At 34.4% G+C, this 20,878-nt stretch overlaps 1 protein-coding gene across 6 annotated transcripts in view; it reads right to left on the bottom strand.

The window, feature by feature from the left end:
- LOC128861111 (T-cell activation Rho GTPase-activating protein) overlaps window positions 1-20,878 on the bottom strand; it is an 80,725-nt gene that overhangs the window by 16,681 nt on the left and 43,166 nt on the right. Inside the window, exons 4-7 of one of the 6 annotated variants that reach the window (XM_054099012.1) lie at window positions 18,012-18,074; window positions 16,352-17,328; window positions 10,020-10,605; window positions 92-9,647 (exon numbers count right to left, since the gene is read on the bottom strand). In XM_054099012.1, the coding sequence (XP_053954987.1) occupies window positions 8,773-9,647; window positions 10,020-10,605; window positions 16,352-17,328; window positions 18,012-18,074 (2,501 nt within the window). In that variant the 3' untranslated portion in view covers window positions 92-8,772. Of the gene's footprint in view, window positions 1-91; window positions 10,606-16,351; window positions 17,329-18,011; window positions 18,075-20,878 lie in introns of those variants that run through there. The other 5 variants (XM_054099013.1, XM_054099011.1, XM_054099015.1 and 2 more) reach the window with 5 other exon arrangements.

Here is a 20,878-nt window from a genome sequence, read left to right as displayed (position 1 = left end):
AATATGGCTGCTTACATACGCAAAAAAAAAAAAAAAAAAAAAACTTTAAACACTCGAAAAAAAGTTAAATGAAAAACATTAAGGGGTCATATACAGTTCGCATTTTCAAACAAACGATTTTTTTAATTTTATTTTCTTAATGTACATACATATATTTAAGAATACAAACACAAAATTTAACATCGCTTCTGTAAATATTTTCGAAGTTACACGCAAATTCGAAGTACACGCATGACCAACATTACTCGAAGATAGCTGAACCAATCTCAAATGTTGACACGAGCTTTTCAAATATATTTTTTAGTTTCTTAATCGAAGATTTAGGTTTTAGTAATTAATCGCAGATTTTTTCTCATCGTTCAATATTTTTTTATAAACAATTTAAGACCGAAATTTGGTCAAAAATTGAATTTTTGTTTTGAGAAACCGCCATTTTGTCAAAAAAAATTTGACACGAGCTTCTTAAATATATTTTTTAGTATTTCAAAGATCAAAGATTTTTTCTCACCGATAAATATTTTTTTATAAGCAATCTAAGGCGGAAATTTTGGTAAAAAATCATAATTTTTTTTGTTTTTTTTGAGAAACCGCCAGTTTGTCAAAAAAATTATTTTGCTTATTCCTTCGATTAATTACTAGATTTAACATTACTTTAACGAAATCTGTTTGGTTTTTTAATTTCAGAGGATCCAGTTCAGTGATATAGTGGTCACCGCAAAACGTATTTTTGAGAGGAGTTCCCGGAGGTCAGGTGTAGCTCCTTTCCAAATAAATATTTTTACTAATACTAAGTCTTAAAATACAGTTAAAAGATAACATAATATGCGTAAAAATTTTTAGATCAATAAATTTAAGGCACCTTTCTGGACTAGAATTTCGAAAAATCTATTTTTTTCGTGTTATGAGAGTTTATACTTTCAAACATATACTTGCAAATTTTTTTATTGAAATTCGTTGTAGTTTAAACGTTACAGTCCTTTAAAACGAGACTGGTTTGGAGTACGACGCCCAGGTGTAAGCGCGTTAACCGTGTTTTTCTCGAAACTATTTATTTTTTCCGAGTTGGCATTGATCCTTTCTCAAAAAGTACCGAACCGATTGATTTGAGTTTTTAATATTGTTGCTCTCGCGGGTAGCAGAATTTTAATTTTATAATTAATTTTTCTATTTTTTTTTTAAGCGAGAACGTGAAAAAAATCCTTTTTTTTTGTTTTTCCAATAAACAGATAAAATATCTAGAATTGTTTTTGCTACCCACCATAGCAACATATCTCCTGATGAATAATCGATCAATTTTTTTTCCAGACGTACCTGAGCAGCCCAATCAGTGCCATGTGTTACGCCAGGGGAAGCAATTTTTTTATTATTGTCATGGAAAAAAAAATTTTTTTTTGTAAATAAAGATCTATTGTTGATCTAATGAATAAAAACGATTTTCAATTCATACCGATTGTTTTCCTTCAACTTTCAACCCTTTCAATTTTCACGTCTCTAGACCAGAAAGGTGCCTTAAAAATTTTCTCAGAAAAAATTCTGGAAAATTCGCTTTTTTCGGTCTTCTAACTGCATATAACCACTTAACGCAACCAAAAACTTAAAGTAGTTAAAGTCGTAGAAAATCTTTATCTTTCCGACAACTATGGAAATCTTATCAATTTTACTAACGAACTAACTAATAAAATTAACCACATAAATAACAGAAAAACACGAAAAAACGCACAGTGTTAAGAAAAACTAAATATATTTATTTTAAACAAGACATGAACCAAAAATGCACACATGCACACACGCGATAAAAATTATTTATTTAAATTGCTATGAAAGCATACACCGATTAAAATGCCAAAACGCATGAATAGTTTGTATGCCCTCAAGTAAAAAACTTAAACGACACATTTTTAATACATATAACGTAACTATGTATATACGAGTATTTATGACAAATAATTCGATTTAATTTTTTATTACAATGACCTAATTTTTACAAATAAATTAAAAAAAACCGAATAGAGATTTTCACGAAAACTAGATTAAAAAAGTAAAATTTCAGATTTTACTCCCAAATACGTGGATACATTATAATTATAGGTTTGAATTGAGTTAGATACTCTCCAGGTCTGGCACTCCCCAAGTAACACTAAAGCTCCGTTTTGATAACAGGCAGATGATGGAGATGCAATGGAGAAAATTGATGGGATTTAGGTTGGCGCGTATGAAGTAAATAACTGCCGGAATGTTTACAACTAATTTCATCTTGTATGCATAAAAATCATTAAAATTACGCGTTACACTTCTGTTAATTCATTACTTTCAATTAATGTTATTTAGTTAATTAATTTCAATAAATTCTTCTTAATTAATTAATTTCAATAATTTCTTCTTAATTCATTAATTTCAAACGATTTCATTTCCATTATTAATACTAGCAATAGTTCATAAAAAATGGTTTATTTTACATTCCATAAACAATTTAGTTGTAACTAACCTCACTTCAGAGCATGAAAAAATCTTGCGGTTCTTGAAGGTAGTTCCGCTTTAATATTTTTAACAGAACCTGCACAGGAAACCAAAATAGTAAATTATTATATTGCGTTTAGTGGTCATTGATTTATGCAAACAACGAGTTTAATGATTCCAAATTCCATATTTTAAAAGTTCAGCTGTTACTTTTACACCCTGTCTCGACGTGCGCTCGCTGATCGATCGCACGCAAATCGTCTCATGCGATATAATGCAAATGGAGACCGTGCATTGCAAACCTCATGCGATCAACCGCTTTATCGCATGCAATGAGCTGTCACTGTGGGTGTTTTGACAGCTTTACATAACCTCCTTCCATCGGATAAATTACATATCGTAGAAATTTAAATGTTTTAAAATCAAGTTTGAAAGTTAATTGCTCTTGTAAAATTAGATGATATTAAAAATTATTTGTACGCATGGAATTTTGGGTTTTGGTTTAACATAAAACTATCAATGGTTAATAAATCCAACATATTAACTCACAACTCTGAAAATGTGTAAACTCATGTTTTTGACTTTAGGAAGACGAATACTATATTCAAATATTTTAAACTACTGAACTGTTAATTTTCATTTGTTTTTTTCTTTTTTTTTTATTCGTACACTTTTAGACTGAAGACGTCTACAAGAATTGAATTTTAATTGAGAACAATAAAGCCAAGAAATGCGAAGATATGAGTAACCAAAAACTTTTGAATTTTCAATATTTTGAATTTTTTTATTTTGAAACGTTAACTCTCAGTTGGACACCTTTTTTAAAACCTTCGGTTGAGCACCCGAGTCTGACCTTTTTCATCCTAATCGATAGAAAATTAAATTTAAATGTAGAAGCTCAAGTCGTTGCTATAATAGAAATACGTATGGTAAATTCACGTCCAAAGTTGGAAAAGTCTGGTCAGACGGATGGTAAAACACGTGAATTTTTTGTATGTATATAGAATTGGCAGAACAAAACATACGAAAGATGGTTTCCGTGAGATAGTTAAAATACCATCTGGGAAAAAGAAGCGGAACTAACTTCTATAATTCATTAATTCCTGCTCTAGAGTAAACAAATCTTAAGGTTATGTACACAAGGACAATCTAGTTTTCAAAGCAGTTTTTTATTTAAAAGTGAGTTTTTTTTTTTTTTTAATCTAGCTAACCCGAAATTGCTTCTTAATTGTTTTTTTACGAATATCAAAACGTTTAATACAGGGGAAGAGTATGTGAATGATGATAAAATATCAAATAGGTTGCGAATTTAGGTTATGTATCATATATAAATTACAAAACTTTGTACTCTTCAAGGATGTCAGCTGACGATTTGTTTACAATTGTATTTTTATATTTTGTTGTATTTTGAATTTAAAAGAGAAAAATGAGCTTGTAATGTGCCTTTAATGGTGGCTTATAACTAGTTGTGTATTATAAATAACGGCATGGCATCTTCCCTGATTGGAGTATACGCTATGAATATATATATTATATATTTTTTTTTTGATAAATTTTGTTTTGAACACAGTAGTAAAATGAAAATTGAGGATATAATTGCTTTCGCAAAAAATATTTCTGTTAAAATTAAGCCGAGACTCGGGGAAAATTTTAATATGAAACACTTTTTCCTAAGAGCATTTATAACCTTTCGTGTATCAAATATGAACAAAAATGGCAAAAAATATCGTTGAATCTTGATTGTATCAATTGCTTTATAAAAAGAAAGGCGGTAGCAAATTCACATACACTTATGCGCTAAATAATAGAATTCCGTTATTTGTACTATAACTTTGCTTTCAAGTACTTTTCTTGTGATTTTTTTTTCATTTTTAATTTTCTTTATTTTCATTTAATAATTCAAAATAGTGCTCAGCTCTTCTACAACAAACATTGTATTGTACTATACCTTCTGCTCAAATATGAACGAGACGTTATCAATAAAACGGTCCGCGGATGACATATGGCAAAAATACAGTTTTTGTTTTTTGGTAGGGCTGTTATAAGCTTACATGGCAAATTTCAGCGTGATATGTCACATAGTTTGTTTTCTGTGCTACTGTAAACAAGTCAAGCTCGAGTGTATTCTTCGAAATTAACGATGGAAATTCAAGTTGAACAAAGAATTTGTTTGAAATTTTGTTATTCCAACAAAATTTCGGCTTCAGACGCCTTAAAAATGTTGCAGACAACCTATGGGGACTCTGCTCTATCGCGTGCACGTGTTTTCCAGTGGTACAAATCGTTCAAAGAGGGCCGTACATCGGTTGAAAACTTGCCTCATGAACGTCGTCCAGCAACATCAGTAAACGACGAAAACATCGGAAAAGTGAGGGAAATTGTGCTTGAAAATCGCACAAATCGCAAAATCGGTTAACGTTGAATATTATTTAGACGTTTTAAAGCGTTTGCGCGAGAACATTCGTCTTAAAAGGAAGGAATTGTGGGACAACAAGTCATGGTTCTTGCATCACGATAATGCACCAGCTCACACATCACGTCTTGTTCGCGATTATTTGAACAAAAATAATGTTAATATCGTTCCGCAAGCACCGTATTCGTCTGATATGGCTCCATGTGACTTTTTCCTGTTTCCCAAGCTCAAGTTGCCGCTCCGTGGAAAACATTTTGAGACAATTGAAGTCATAAAAGAGAATTCGAAGAACACACTCGAGCTTGACTTGTTTACAGTGGCACAGAAAACAAACTATGTGACATATCACGCTGAAATTTGCCATGTAAGCTTATAACAGTCCTACCAAAAAACAAAAAATTTATTTTTGCCATATGTCATCCGCGGACCGTTTTATTGATAACGTCTCGTTCATATTTGAGCAGAAGGTATTAAATCAAAGTTTCAAAATTTATACAAAATTTATAAAAGTTTGACAAATTTTCATTAAAATTTCAAACTTTTTAATAGGAATTAAATTAGGAATTAATTGGGTAAGCAGTTTTATGGCCCATTAAACTTTTGCTCGGAGTCGGCTTAAAACTGTAGCTCCCTCTATTTGGGGAACATCATCAAGACGCACATCACAAATAGGAGAAGGCCCGGGCTACTTCCATATCCACAAGCATCCAAAACAGGGTGTAGATGGCAATTATTTATTTATTTTTAGCTTAAAAAAGTGCAAGTTTGAAGTGGCTCAAAATTCTGGTTGCTTTTCAATAATTTTTAACCTGAATTAGAATTAAGGGGTTCTATACAGTTAGAATTTTCAAAAAAATCGTGCCGCTCAACTGAATAGGTTTAAAAATTATTTCTTCTATTTTTTCTTCTCTCTTTGTTCCTATGGCATTTTTTCCTTCTTTCTTTTTTGTTTTGAACATTCATTTGTTTACTCATAATATGACAAAAAAATGTAACAGGTTCTATGCAACGGTAAATCAGAATTTTGCTTTCATCGTGGAATTCGCTAAATGTGTGGTCTATTTTTGGCTCATCTGATTAGGTTTGACAACCTTGACTTCACTGTTTGATTGACTGCGTGATTGAAAACATATAATTTCTTTTATCTACTTAAATTTAAAGTAATTGCTACAATTTTTTTTAATATGGGTCGGGGAAAATCTTTAACCGATTTTGAAAAAGGTCAAATTAAAGGCTATATTGAATCTGGCCTATAACTTAATGAAATTGCAAAGAAGATTGGTCGAAGCCAAAACGTGGTAAGCAATTTTCTTCGTAATGAAGCCGATTACGAGAAAAAAATTAAAGAAGGAAAAAAATATGCTACAACGGGCTCAGAGAGGCGACTAATCCTTCGAACTGCTTCGAATTCCCACCTCTCTGCCAGTAAAATCAGGGATGAATGCGGTGTAAATGCTAGTTTGGCAACGGTAAAACGAGTTATTCGGAGTGCTAAACACTTAAAGAGATTAAAAATAAAAAAAAACCTCCTCTCAATGATGCAAGGAAGGAAGCGCGACTCCGATTTGCGCGGGATCACATGATATGGAACAAGGAGTGGAAGGCTGTGGTCTTCTCCGACGAAAAAAAGTTCAATCTCGACGGACCGGATGGCTCTACAACTACTATTTTCACGATATGCGAAAAAAAGAATGCTTTTTGAGTCGTCATCACTCCTGTACAGGAGGCGTAATGGTTTGGGGAGCTATATCGTTTTATGGAACTTGCGAGCTTCAGTTTGTTTAATCAAAGATGAATGCAAATGTCTACAAGACTGTGCTCCAAAAGGCTTTTCCCCTATTCAATGGACGTACCAACAAGACAACGCCCCATCCATACAGCCCGGGTTACAAAACAGTGGATTAAGGACCAGAATCTCAACTTGCTCGAGTGGCCGCCATACTCCCATCCAGGAGAGTGTATGAAGGGGGAAGACAATTTCAAGACTCGGCGACCCTAGTTGAAGCGATTAAAAAAACCTGGTCAACTATTTCACTGAGTGAAATTGAAAAATATTACGATTCCTTATCAACTCGAATGTTTGAAATAATTAAGAATAAGGGAGGTCATACCAAATATTAAATAATGCTGAAATAGTGTCTTTTATTATTTAAGTTACCAAGTGCCATGAAATATTGCTGTGAATAATTTTTTTTTTATAGTTTTGTTGGTCAAACCTATTCACTTGAGCCAAAAATAATGTAGATTTTCAGCTATGTTTTTGAAAATATAATAAAAAAAAATATAAAACCCAAACCAAAAAAAAACAACTTTTGTATTTTATAAATAATTGATCGTTTTACTTAACAAAATTTATTTGGTTTAAATCCGGGTGCTCGTTATGAAGATATTATGTTCTAAGTCTAAAAAAGAAGTCAAACCTATTCAGTTGAGCGGCACTGTATTTAAGAATACACACAGAAAATTTAATATCGTTCTGGTGAAGTTACACGCAAATTTGAAAAGGTGTTTCAGAGTGCTTGAAAGTGCTTTTCAAACTTTAAACGCGTTTTTCTTAAAATGGTAATTTCAAAGTCGGTGACCAACATTACTCGAAAACGGATAAACCGATGAATCTCAAATTTGACACGAGCTTCTTAAATATATTTTTTAGTAGTCAATCGAAGATTTTTTCTCACCGATAAATATTTTTGTTTGTAAACCATTTAGGCCGAGATTTTGGCCAACAAATTTTTTTTTTGTTTTTGAAAAACCGAAATTTTGATCAAAAATCAATTTTTTTTTTGTTTTTTTTTTTTGAGAAACCGAAATTTTGGTCAAAAATAGTTTTTGTTTTTTTTAGAAACTGCCATTTTGTCAAAAAAATTATTTTGCTTATTCCTTCGATTAATTACTAGATTTAACATTACTTTAACGAACTCTGTTTAGTTTTTCAATTTCCGAGGATCCAGTTCAGAGACATAGTGGTCACCGCAGAACGTCTTTTTTGAGGGGAGCTCCCGGAGATCAGCTGTAGCTCCTATCCATATAAATATTTTTACTAATACTAAGTCTTAAAATACAGTTAAAAGATAACATAATATGTGTACAAATTTTTAGATCAATAAATTTAAAAGTTTTCCCAGAAAAAATTCTGGAAAATTCGCTTTTTTCGACCTTCTAACTGTATATAACCCCTTAAACATTTCAATGTTGCGCATTTCCTCCAAGAAACGACTGCACTTAACGCAATTATATTGTTGTCTAGAAGTGTATGCATTTTACCAGCTGAAAATGAAAAATCGATTGCAGTGCTGCTATGAAAAAAATTCGCTTAAACTCAGAAGCTGCATAGAAATGCAAGTTAAGTAGCAACATTTTAGTGAGCTTTTTTAGAGCAACTACTAGGATAAAAACTCGGCAAAAACACTTTTCAAGGATATGCGCCACATTTTTATATTTTTATTATCGATATTTAAGAATTATCTAATTATCTACTTATAATACAATAAACTTAGCAAGAGAAGGATAGTTTTTTTTCCTTCTTTTTTTAGGGTTTCGTATATGAAATTGAGCAAATCAATGAAGCAATTTCGCATTGAGCTTTTCAATGTATTTTTTCTTTAATTAACCCAAGTATTAAATTTGAATTAAATGCACGCGCCTAACAGCATTTAAAGTATTAATATTTGTACAAAATCAAATTAAAAAATAACAACATTAACATATTCACACAGACATTAAATTAAACACAGAATAAATATATAATATTCTAAATAGTATTAAAGCAAGTAATAGTAACCAAAAGTGTCGTTAATCACAACACAAATTTTATTACTTCGGAATGAAAATTAAAAAAAGCATTGTTTACAAAAAAAGCCGCAACTATTCGAATAATTAATTTTAATTACTTAAAATTATAATTAAAATAAGAAGTCTAAAACATTGAAGATGATTGTAACGAAATGGCTGCCGCTTTCAATGCGCGCGTTCCTGCCGCTGCCATTGCCGTTCTCGCCACCGTCCGCCGTCGTAAGTAGGCTGTTAGCATTGGTTGAGTTCAACGACTGATACTGCGTCGATGTTGAAGCTAAACGCTGCCGGTGTCGCATCTGTTGTTGGCGACGGTGCACACGCGGTGTACTCTGCCTATAACGGGATGTATGAATGTAATCGACTTCTTCGCGCGCTGCAAGTGGCAAAACACGTCCAGCGTCACTTGTAGTGATTGTCGCTACAGAAGTATCAACTGCACTCAAAAAACCTGTTGAATCGGCGGCATATGTTTCACAAGACGCTGGCTGGTGCTGCGTTATTGCCGACACCTCAAATGCATCGAAATCGACCTCATTGTTGTGATCATTGGGCAAGGAATATGTTAGATAATTATGATCGATATCACTGCTGTGCTCGTCACCATCATCACCATCACCAGCACCGTTGTCACCTTCGCCATTACAACAATCAGCTTTGTAAAGATCGATGGTGGAATTACAGCGTCTAGCCGCAAATAATTGCTTACGCGGACTGTAGTACAAGCGTGACGATGACGACGAGGGCATTGGCGGCTCAGTTACAATTTCAACATCTAAGTCTACGTCACAATATCGCACGGAATCGGTCGAATGGTAGTGACTGGGCAGCATTAAACAACGTCGCTGCTCCGGATGTTGGCGTTGATGACTCTGTGTTTGTGAATGTGGATGCAAATATGAAGGCGATTGTATGTTTCTTGTATGTGAGCGGATGTAATGATTGCGTGGGTGTAGATCATATCGTGTCGCCGTTGATTTTGACGCTGAATGTTTATAATGTGAATATTTAGTGTTAGACGAATTGCTTAGATGTTGGCGACTACTTGCTAACAAAGTACAGTTAGTGTTATTGTTTACAATGTTAGAACTGTTATACATAGCATTCTCTATATAATTACAAGTATTTCCCCTACTACTGTTAGATTTGTGACTGGTATCAAAAGAAAGTTTGGTAATAGTGGAAAACGGATTGCTTTGTAGAGTAGTGGTAGTGGTAGTAGTAGTAGTAGGAGTAGTAATAGAAGTAGAAGTACTTGTAGTTGTAGTTGTAGTGAAAGCAGATGCTTTAGTTGTTGTATCATTAGAATCATATATATAATTGTTATTAGTAGAATTATATGAGGTAACATAGCTACCGATATTGGTTGTTGTATTCGCATCCAAATACACGCGCCGCCCACAGCCATTATGTGCAGCCGCAATAGTTGATGTTGGCTCTAATAAACGCCGTTCCGTTGCCTGTACTCCACCAAGATATAAGTTTGTGGTGGCATCAACTTGTAGATGCTGTTGTACTTGTTTTTGTTGTTTTGGATCATATGAATTGCAGCTGTCGTCTGTGTCCATATGTTCAGCATGCATTTGCTGCTGCTGTGTAACATTCCTTTGTTTTTGTTGTTGCAGTCGTTTCTTATAGTATAAATAGAGAGCATTGCCATTGCGGCCACCACCACTGCCACTAACCACCAAACTATTCTCATCAACATCTTCGGCGGCAAAGACGTCACGATGTGCGCGCATGTCGCGAGTGCTGCCACCGCCCAGATAACCGTGCGTTTGAAAGTGCTGGTGCTGCTGTAGTTGTTGCTGTTGCTGCTTTTGAACTGCAGCCAGACAACAATTGCTGCATGTGTTGGGCAAATGCAGTGTCAATTCGCTATCCATAGGGCCCAAAAACCATTCGGAACGTGTGCGCATGCGTGCAGTTTGACGTTCATGGACCTTTCGTTTTTTGATTTTTTTTTCGTTTTTTTTTTTGATAATGCACCGCAAGAGCATTTGAAGATTTGAAAGTGCAATTTTTCCATATATTTAAATATACATAAATTGTTGCATTGTCGATAGGAGTTTTGGTGTTGTTAAACATTTATTTATTTTATTTTTTTGCAGTTGGTGTAGTTTGTTGGTTGGTGAAGAGTATATATATATTTATATAGATATTTGTATGTATGTAGCACGAGTTCAGTTAAAAATATTTCGTTCGTTTTTATTCGGAAAGGTCAGAAAGGTGAGAGTCACAGTATTCCATTTCCAAGCGGCAGTTGTTCCAAGAGTGTTGTTACAGTTGTTGTTGTTGTTGTACGGATAAGGGATTTTTTTTTTTTCAGGAAGAAAAAGGGTAATTGGCAGATAAAATTACGAGCTTAGTTTTATGTAGTTGTATTGTTTCTTTTGCTATTATTGTTTTATATTTAGAAATAAAATTTAAACAAGAAAAATTTGCAATTGCCGCAATGAACTTTGTCACAAAATAAAGCAGGTTTATGCACAGCAACAAATTTTTATATGGAAAATATGAGAAACAAGTAATTTATATATGAATTAGAGTAACACAAACAAAAATAAATAAAAGGTAACGCAATTTATCCTTTTTTTTTTTTGTTCTTTCTTCCTTTTATGCCAATAATTCCGGGTGCGTTAGCAAAATAGGAAATGATGTGCTTTCGTATGTGTGTTATGCATGTTGTGCTGTGCCTGTGTTACTAGAAATGTGATCAAAGTAGTAGCAGAGTTTTAATTGTGAAACTTGCGCAGGTCTGAGCTGCGAAATATAAATAAGTGCACAGAATATTTGTTAAGCCTTAAAAATAGTGTAGAAGCCTAAAAACGCTGAAATAGCCAAGCGCTATATTGAAAAAAAAAAATGAATGTAAAAGAGGAAACGAACCAAGTTTGGATTAGTTGGTGTTCTACCCTAAAATTTAACAATTTATAAATTAAATGTGCGTTTCATAATTATAAGACACTGCTATTTTTTCACAGTATTTTAATTTATAGATTTCAGAGGAAAATAAAAATTTTACACATCGTTAAAGTAACAAAAGTTATCTGTTTCATTACAAAAATTTGAACTATTTTTAATACATAAAAAAATTGTTTAGCACAAACGTATTTCCAGGCATTTCAAAATGATAAGACACTCTTTAATTAAGTGATCGTTTAACAAAAGCATACTTTTTCGAATTTTTTTTCTGTCGTCTTCTATTTTAGTAATCTAATCCATTAGCGACACAAAATAACCTTTTTTCATCGATTCTGCTAACTTTTTAAGTAAATTTACATCCAGAGAAGCCCATTCTACCTTAATTGCCACTTTAATCTCGTTGTAAATGCGCCCCAAACCATAACAAACCTTCACCGAAGTTGCGCTAGGAAAATAAGAGGGGGCTATTGCGCAAATTTCTTCAATAATTAAAAAAAAACATCGGGTCTATCAAGGTTTCATCTTTTTTTCATCCGAAAATATAATCTTTTTAAAAAATAATATGAAATTGGGCAACATTACAAATATTCCAAATATCTTACTGTATCCAAGTTGGTGTCTAGATGTTTTTCTGCAAACTGAAGACGCGCCAGCTTGTGCCGTGGCAAAAAATGGGGTCCTTTTCTGATTTTTGATATTATTAAATGATTGCACCTTTGTAATGTGCGCCAAACTGTTGTTTTGAAACCTTATTTTGAACAACAGCGGCCAAGTTGGCGGAAGACCTAGTCGAGTTAGAAGCTTTTCTTATGATGGCTCGTTGTTCTCTACTTGATAGTGATAATTTTCTTCCAACGGGCTTCAAAATGTTGTAATTCTCAGGACTCCGTAAAAAATTCCGGATAACACAACGACAATTGTATCCCAAAGGTGTCTTATGATTATGAAACACACCTTACATTGCCTTGAATATTAACTAGAAAATGCATTCTATCTCCTCTCTAAAAGAAATCACTTTTTTCTCGGTAGATGGCTGTAGTGATCGATATCTCCTAAAGTATCGATCAAACAATTAAAATTTGTGCTCATTTTCAAGGTGACATTTCACACAAAAAAAAATCGTTTGCTGTTTTTTTTTTCATTTGTTCCATTCAGTTGTGTGTTACAGGGTGTTAACAATGGAGCTCAACAAAGAGAAAGATTCATTTTACAGTTTTTCTTTGATAGAGACGAAAATGCAAGCCGTTACTGTAGCAGTTAATTACGTGAAATTTGATGTTGTTTTTGTAGCAGTAATACAAGTAAATTTCGGTTTCGTCGTTTCCGTTTTGGGCACTTTTGATGTTAAAGAAAATGTCGTTAAAACCACAGAAATAATCGAAGTTTGTCGGCATGTTCGTAGTCGTAGCAGGAGCTATTGCTTCGCTTGCACGGTAGTTTTCCCCCATCAAGAAACAGTGTAAAATTAAAACATGAAATTATTTTTGATCCATTGTTTTGAAAATAACGATAGTAGCGTCACTCTTAGCACAATAAATCACAAACTAACGAATAGAAGGTCATGAAATTTTAGCAGCTGTCATTCTAAGGTTAGTACTAACTAAAAAAAGCAGAATTTAACAAAACTACTGCCGTCTCGACAAGACTCAGTCTTGCATTGGTTTCATTAATCTATTTTGATTTCTGACAGACAAGCTAATCACCTACATGGCGGCCGCCGTAGCCGAATGGATTGCTGCGGGACTGCCACTCGGAAGTGTTTAGGATAGAAATAAGATTTTTTCTAAGTATTTTTTTCGCAGCTCGGCAGGCAATGGCAAACCTCCGCGTGTATTTCTGCCATAAAACGGCTTCTCATAAAAAAATATGTGCCGTTCGCAGTCGCTTTAGAACTCTCGGTCCCTCCAATAGTGGCACAAGACCAACACGCATGCCACAAATAGGGGGAGCAGCTCGGCCAAATAGCCATAAAGGGTAAAAGCGCCAATTATTTATTTCTATTTTATTTTATATACATGAAACTAGCAAAAATACCTATTTATATATCAACAACACAAATGGCGCTCTAAACAGTTAGAAGGCCTTGTTCTTAAGCAACGACAGGTGGGTATTCTCACTATTTACGACTGGTAGGGGCAGGCTAATCACCTAACCTGCCAAAAAGTAAAATAGATTTACGGAACCCCAAGTGGAGTGAATAAAGAAAAGAATGTATGAACCTTTAATTCAAATCTAGTTTTCGCTAGAATATTCCAACAATTCGCTTTTTTACGTTTGCTGCTTTTGTTCTGCGCAATACTGTGTGGTGAGGTGCAGGTATGACAATTTTAATACAAGTCAAATGCTACATTTCCCCTACCCCCTAGAAAAGTTAGATAGAGTTTACACAACAGCAGTGGGGCAGATAAGAAATTGTTTGCACTATATTTTTGTATGTACTGGCCTTAGCAGCAACTAAAAAAACGTGATTTTATGGGCACCTCCTTCTAACGCGATATTCCGTACCTGCTAGTGGTGAACGGGCTTTTTTACAAACTGACATATGACAATCATGCGCGACAAATAATAAGAATAAAAAAACGTTATGAGTTGTAGTATAAAACTAAGTGAAACTATTTTTACAATTTTAGCATAAGCAGAGAAGTACTTGAGGTGAAAGACATCCAAATTAAAAAAAAAAAAAAAAAATTATATATAAAAGAGAGAGTTTCAAATAAAAAATAAATTTCGTATTGCTGTAATATTTTGGTTTTATATGTATTTCTAAATTTACTGAGCACACACACAAAGTTACGCCACTAATTATTTGCGAATCCAATTACAAGGTTACCAGAAAATACACAATTAATTTTTAGTTTATAAAATTATAAATTAAGTAAATGTATTTACAAAACTAAAGCTAAAAACAAAGAAAACAAATAAAATTCCATTAATTGAAGTCAAATAAAAATTGTTGACAAATCGAGCACTTATATAACTAGAAGTAGAAGTACAGTACAAGCAACACCAAACATTTAAAATTTGTCTAAAATTATTTAATGATGTATTGAATGAAATCTATGGCATTTTCTTGAATAAAAAAATTTTGCTTCGTTCGTTTTAGTTTCGGTTAAAAATACAAATCGAAATTTCAGCATAAAATTGTTTTATTTTATTGTTTTTTTTTATTATAATTATTTGTACTTTTCTGTTGTACATTAAAATTTTAGTTTAATTTCACATCAATCATTAATCAGCTATATTTTGTTTACAAATTCTTAGCAAATAAATATAGCATTTTTTTATAGATACCTACATATTTAGAGGACTTGAGGTCATCTTTTTATAATTAATTTTGCTGTTACGCACTATGGCCAAACAAGCAATAATGTGCGCAAAATTAAATAAAAGTTCTTTAATCGTACCAATTTCTAGGCAATTATGCACAAATTCAATAAATAATTTGACAATTTTCACAAACAAAATAATGTCATTTGCATACATAAATAAATTTATAAAAAATGTCTTTCGCATGAGTAATTTATATATTATACTAAAACTACGATCAAAAGGATAGGATATAGTGATTATCAAGTAATTATGATTGTGATTAAGATTATTCGAACAAAAAAAAAATTTAACAAAGAATAAGAGTATTTTTGTTTTTAAAATTAATTGCATAAGACATCCACTAACGGAAAAATTTGATAGAAATTGATAAATGCGATTTAATATATAGAAGTTCATTCGATTTGTGTAAGGTTTGACTAAAACTTTTTGAAGAAAACTAAAATTTATTTAGTTTAACTTAAATTAATTTGTTTTCATTGGCAGTAGATTTTAAAGCATGCTTGCATTGAAAACTTTTTGAAATAAAATATTTAAGATATTTCTGCTTCAGCACTGAAGGCCGTAGTAGCCAGTGTGCTAATTAAGTTAGGGTTATATTGTACATATATATTCACTATAAATAATAATAATAATATTTCTGCTTTCGCGCACTTCCGCGTTGAGCCGCTGCACTCATAAACGTACATATTTCGATTTTCGTTATGCAAATATTTTTTGAGGTTATAACGCGCCAATTAATGTGCGCTCCTGCCGATTTGATTGAATGTAATATAATATATATGTGCACATATGTGTGTAAATACAACAAAAACAAGAAATTAGAGGAATATATTAAGTTATGCAAGCGGTTCATTCCGGCGTGAGTGTATGCTATGGACACAGAATCTGCGAGAAAAAAAAAATCCACTGCAATACAACACAGAATCTGCGCGAAAAAAAAATTCCCTGCAATACAACTGCAACGAAAAAATGACTGACCTTTCGCCTTAAAAACTCTGCTCAAACTATAATTTCATGTTAGTTCACACCTGGTGGCGCACATAAAAAATAATAGATCCTTCATGGGCTGTGCGATGTAAATATTAACTCAATTACAACTACAACATTTATGAATTTTTAATGCCCGTACCTAACGCCTAACCTCAATGGAAGTTAATATAAAAAAAATAGAAATACATATTAATTTATTGTTTGGAATACTTGTTATGTGTAAAGCAGAGAAGTGAAGTGGGGAAAAATTAAACGAAAAAAGTATACAACAAAACTCGTATTTAAATCATACAAATACAACGAAATAATAATGAAATAATAATAAAAAAATAATAATAATAAACAATAATAATTAATAATTCTAAAATTTAGCATTAATTAACTTATTTGTTCGTTTTTTTTTTATACCGAAATCCGTGAAGCAAGCAAGAATTCATCCCTCACCTGTGGCAAATAGGAAAGACTCTTTGTGCTTTCGGCATAGCGATTGACAGCGCGCAATTCTTCCATAGTCATGCCACTACCACTTCCCACGCCGCCAGCACCACCTCCTCCTCCTCCTCCTCCTCCAGAAGCTGAGGAACACGAAGACGAATGACGTATACCGCGATTGCAGCGGCTGCAAGTGCGCGTTCTCGTCGTTTTACTACTACCGCCACCGCCATCACCACTAATTTGTGCACTCGTCTTGCTGCTTTGCATTTTGTTGTTTTTCATTTTACTACTGCTTTCGCATACTACTTCGCTGTTCATGGGTGTTGTTTGTGGTGCACGATCGCCACCATCAAGACTCTTGGAGCCGGCACGCAGGCGCCTCTGATGTTGCATACGCGTTTGGGTTAGTATTTTCTTTTTATTCTGACGATAGCGACGCCTTACTACGGTCACTTCGTCCTCACCTTCATCATCATTCGAGTCCGCAACATCAACGCTGTCCACTTCAATGGTGTAAGTGGTGTTTAAAGCAGCGTTATTATGGGTTGGCTGGCGATTATTACCTGTCGCTGTTGTAGTTGTGGTTGTTGCTCCGTAGTTTCTTTGCACAGTCTTACGTGGAAAGTTAGTTTTCAGATTGTTTTCTAAATCGTCGTCCTCGTTACTTATTTCAAGTTCAGCGGCGAAGTCTTCATCTTCGTCGTCATCGGCATCGGCTTCGGCATCAGCATCTACGTCGCCGAAATTTTCTTCATCGGCATCAGCATCATTATCGGTGTCACGTTGAAAATCCTGCATGTTTCGTTTCGGTATCGGCGAAGATGTCAAGGCGAATAGGCTCGGACCTTCTAAGGAGACAGATAGGCGTGCACATGATTCAATAAAAGAATGTTCTGGTGTTACGCCCAATGAAAGCACGCTGTTTTCTAAAGCTGAACTTGAGCTTGTTAGCAAGGCAGGCGTGGAGCGAGATTCTTCCTGGGCAACTGTTTTAGTTTTAGACGATTTTGATATATGTCATGTCATTTCACAATTGACGGACATTTAATACGACACACAGGCATAGGATGAGTAAGAGTGAAAGAAAAGAGAGATTTACAAATGTTTGGGTGTTTGGTTAAATTATTCTTAACAACATTTCATTACAATTACAATTACTATTACAATTTGAAAAACAATTTTTTTTGAACTTGGAACTATTTAAAATTTATAAATAAACTGAAAAGCAATCTGCATCACGTGAAAGCTAAATGTTAATAAAGAGGAAAATGATATTCGAGATAGAAACCCATTCAAAATGGAAAAAGTGAAATGAATGAAAATGTAAGGCAGTTCGGTTGTTAATGATGAATTTTAAACAAGCGGATTAGTGACCACATTTAAATCAAATCAATTGAACAATAAAACTAAATCGGATAAAATAAGTATACAGTACAATAGACAATTACTAGGACGACTTTATAGTGACAGAGTGAAACGGATAATAGACAAGATAAAGTTGGCGAAAAAGAATTAGTCACTGTTACGTCTTATTTTAAGTATCAACTACTTATGGTTAACTTGTTCGCTATTTGGACATAAGGTGCCAATTACACTGATGTTGGAAAGCAAATAAATAACCAAATTGGTTAAATAAAGAAAGCATAAAAATTATGCGAATTATACTTACGCAAACCCCACCGCTCGCACTGACACTGCAGCCATGTCTTCTCTGCCTCCAGGGAGTGTTGTACTGTAAAACGGAAAAAAGGACGTTATTAAAGGATTACAACAAATACGGTGGCTTTCAAAAAGCAAAGTTTAGCAAACTAATTGCAATTTAATTCAAAATAAATAACATCCTTTGATTAGATTAGATTTGTGGGGGGTGGGACAAGTCCAAGCACTCAGTCAGGACACCATTGTATTACCCCCGGATAGATTTCAGTAGAAAGAATAGAGACAGGAAAGATAAAAAGTAGGTGGTAAAACGGATAAATTAGTTTGAGGTAACCCTTCCACAAATCTCTTGGATTCATTGACGAATCTTAAGAGGTCTGGAAGAGGAAGAGTATGGACTTTATCCATACTCTGTATATCGCAACCCAATATCCTAAGTCTGATTCTGGAAAACGCCGGACAGCTACAGAAAAAATGCTCCGCAGTGTCGTCATCCTCAAGACAGGATAGGCATGTGGGGCTGTCTACAACCCCCATGGCAGCCATATGCTGACCACAGGCGTTGTACCCTGTGATTACACCCACCAGTACTCTCAGGTCCTTTCTGCTGAGTTTTTAGAGAAAGGTCGCTATTTCCCCGTTTGGTTCTTTCACAAAGCACTTCGCTACTCTGCACGAGTTCAACCCAGAGCAACGTCCTCTATGGGTAGAGCTCATAAAGTCGTCAATCCATAGTTGAAACGTTGCGGAATTGACACCAAGAAAGGGTTCAGGGCCTTGTGGCATACTTGTAGAGCTTTCATTAGCTAATTCACCAGCTAACTCGTTCCCTGTAGTACCACAATGTCCAGACTAGCTTTATTCAGTTTTGCAACACTGTGCAGTTTTGTCTTACATTCACCGACTAGCTTCAAAGAGTAGCGCACAGTGCGGCCGATTCCCAAAAAGCTGGCCAAAAGTCGAAAAAAAAAGTTTCTAGATAGAGTTTTTTTGTCTTTGGGTTGGCTACAGTAATGCCTTGAGTAGTGAAAACCGTTCATAGCAACGTCCTGTACCCTAAGTATCCTCTGTATTTTCAGTCGCAACGTGGCCTTCGTTTGAGCATCGTATTACTGTCGATGAATAGTGAAAGTTGTACACATTTGAAAGATTTTGTAATGGAGTAAATTGAACAAAACCAAACGGAATCATCTTCGGAAGGTTAGTAAAATACGAGAAATCTTTAGTACATATCAATACCTCGACACAAAATTTTTAGCTGCAGCAATACGTAGATACATTTTTTGCAATTTTTTTTATAAAATTTGAGTTTTCAAACTGTATAGTAATACAACGCCGTCATATGCTGCTTTGAAACCTATTAAAGGTTACTCAAAAAAGTAATGGTTACTGAATAAAACAAGATTCAGCTGCTACCACTTGCTACCTTGCGACCCCGAAAACATAAATTTACATGCATCTTGATTATGTTCTTGAATATACGCTATTTCACGTGAGGGGGTGGCCAATAGGGGTGGAAGAGGGTGGATTTCCAAAATTTTAAGATCAAATTCGTAATCAGCGACCCCGAAAACATATAAATTAACATGCATCTTGATTATGTTCTAGAATATACGCTATTTCACGTGAGGGGGTGGCCAATAGGGGTGGAAGGGGGTGGATTTTCAAAATTTTAGGATCAAATTCGTAATCAGCGACCCTGACAACCCCCGAGTAAGAAATTTTGAATCAATTACTTAATTTTTTGAGTTTTGGCCAGCTTTTCGGGAATCGGCCGCACTGTGCAGCGTGGGTTAGCAAGGGCTTTCAGTGTAGCTTGACTGTCACTACAAATTCCGATACTGCTACCCCGCCACTTTTTCTCAATTAGCCAGTATGCCACATTCAAGATGACATAGACTTCCGTAAGAAATACCGTGACCATCTGGCATGTGGCATAGGAGTACTTAGTGTCTTCGTCTAAGTCATCTAACATCTTAAAAAAAATAAAAAAAAATCCATGAACCATTCTTTATAATTTTTAGTGGAATAACGCTGGTGTGAAATTCTTTGGTCAGCTTGAAATTTAAAACGTTCTCGTAACGATTAAAAACCTGTCGTACATCATGGTAAAAAGATTTTAAAGCAGAGCTCTTTCACACACCGTTACTCGGATCTGAGCGAATTCGACTGGATCAGCTGTTGGGCTGACGTCGCTTGAGGTGTGTTTACAAAAAAAACTGAGATTGTGTTGGTGATATACGAAAAAATTCAACACTTCGTTGCTGATTGGAGAGAACCCGAGCGCAGTACAATGGACTTAATGTTGTCTGAGTGCTGTACTTGCTAGTTGTCCCGAAAAAAAAAAAAAAAATATGTGTGAATACATCTGAAATGATCGTACACATTTCGGCTGCCGAATCCCCAAGTGATGTGTCAGCCAAAGTTCCACGCACATTTTTCTTTTTCACCATAGCTAAATAGCAAACCTGATAATCTACCATCCTTGATGTATGGTGATCGCGAGCAGTGGCTCTTCGGAGATCACTGTTGGTGATGAGGATGAGTAGAAATGAACGAGAATGGCGAAAATGATGTCAAAAAGTAGAGCGAGAAAACTATATAAGAGTAAACCCGGAATGATGAAATGGAAACATTAGCTATAACTGAACTAGAGACTGAGTTAGAACCAGAACTGGAGCTGTCTAAAGCATAGCTAAAGCTCGTATCCATCAAGACTACTAAGCTTGATCCAGCAATATCTACACCACTCACTCGGCCAAAAACGGCAACAAAGCATTGCCATGCTTTAACGAGTCTGACTCGTGATGAAAATTTTGGCCCAAACATGGATATGACGGAGAGAGTATAGATCGTCCGGCAAAACGTAAATATGAC

The sequence above is a fragment of the Anastrepha ludens genome, chromosome 4, assembly GCF_028408465.1.
Source record: "Anastrepha ludens isolate Willacy chromosome 4, idAnaLude1.1, whole genome shotgun sequence".
Taxonomy (NCBI): Eukaryota; Metazoa; Arthropoda; class Insecta; order Diptera; family Tephritidae; genus Anastrepha; species Anastrepha ludens.
This window is presented reverse-complemented; position numbering and strand designations above follow the sequence as displayed.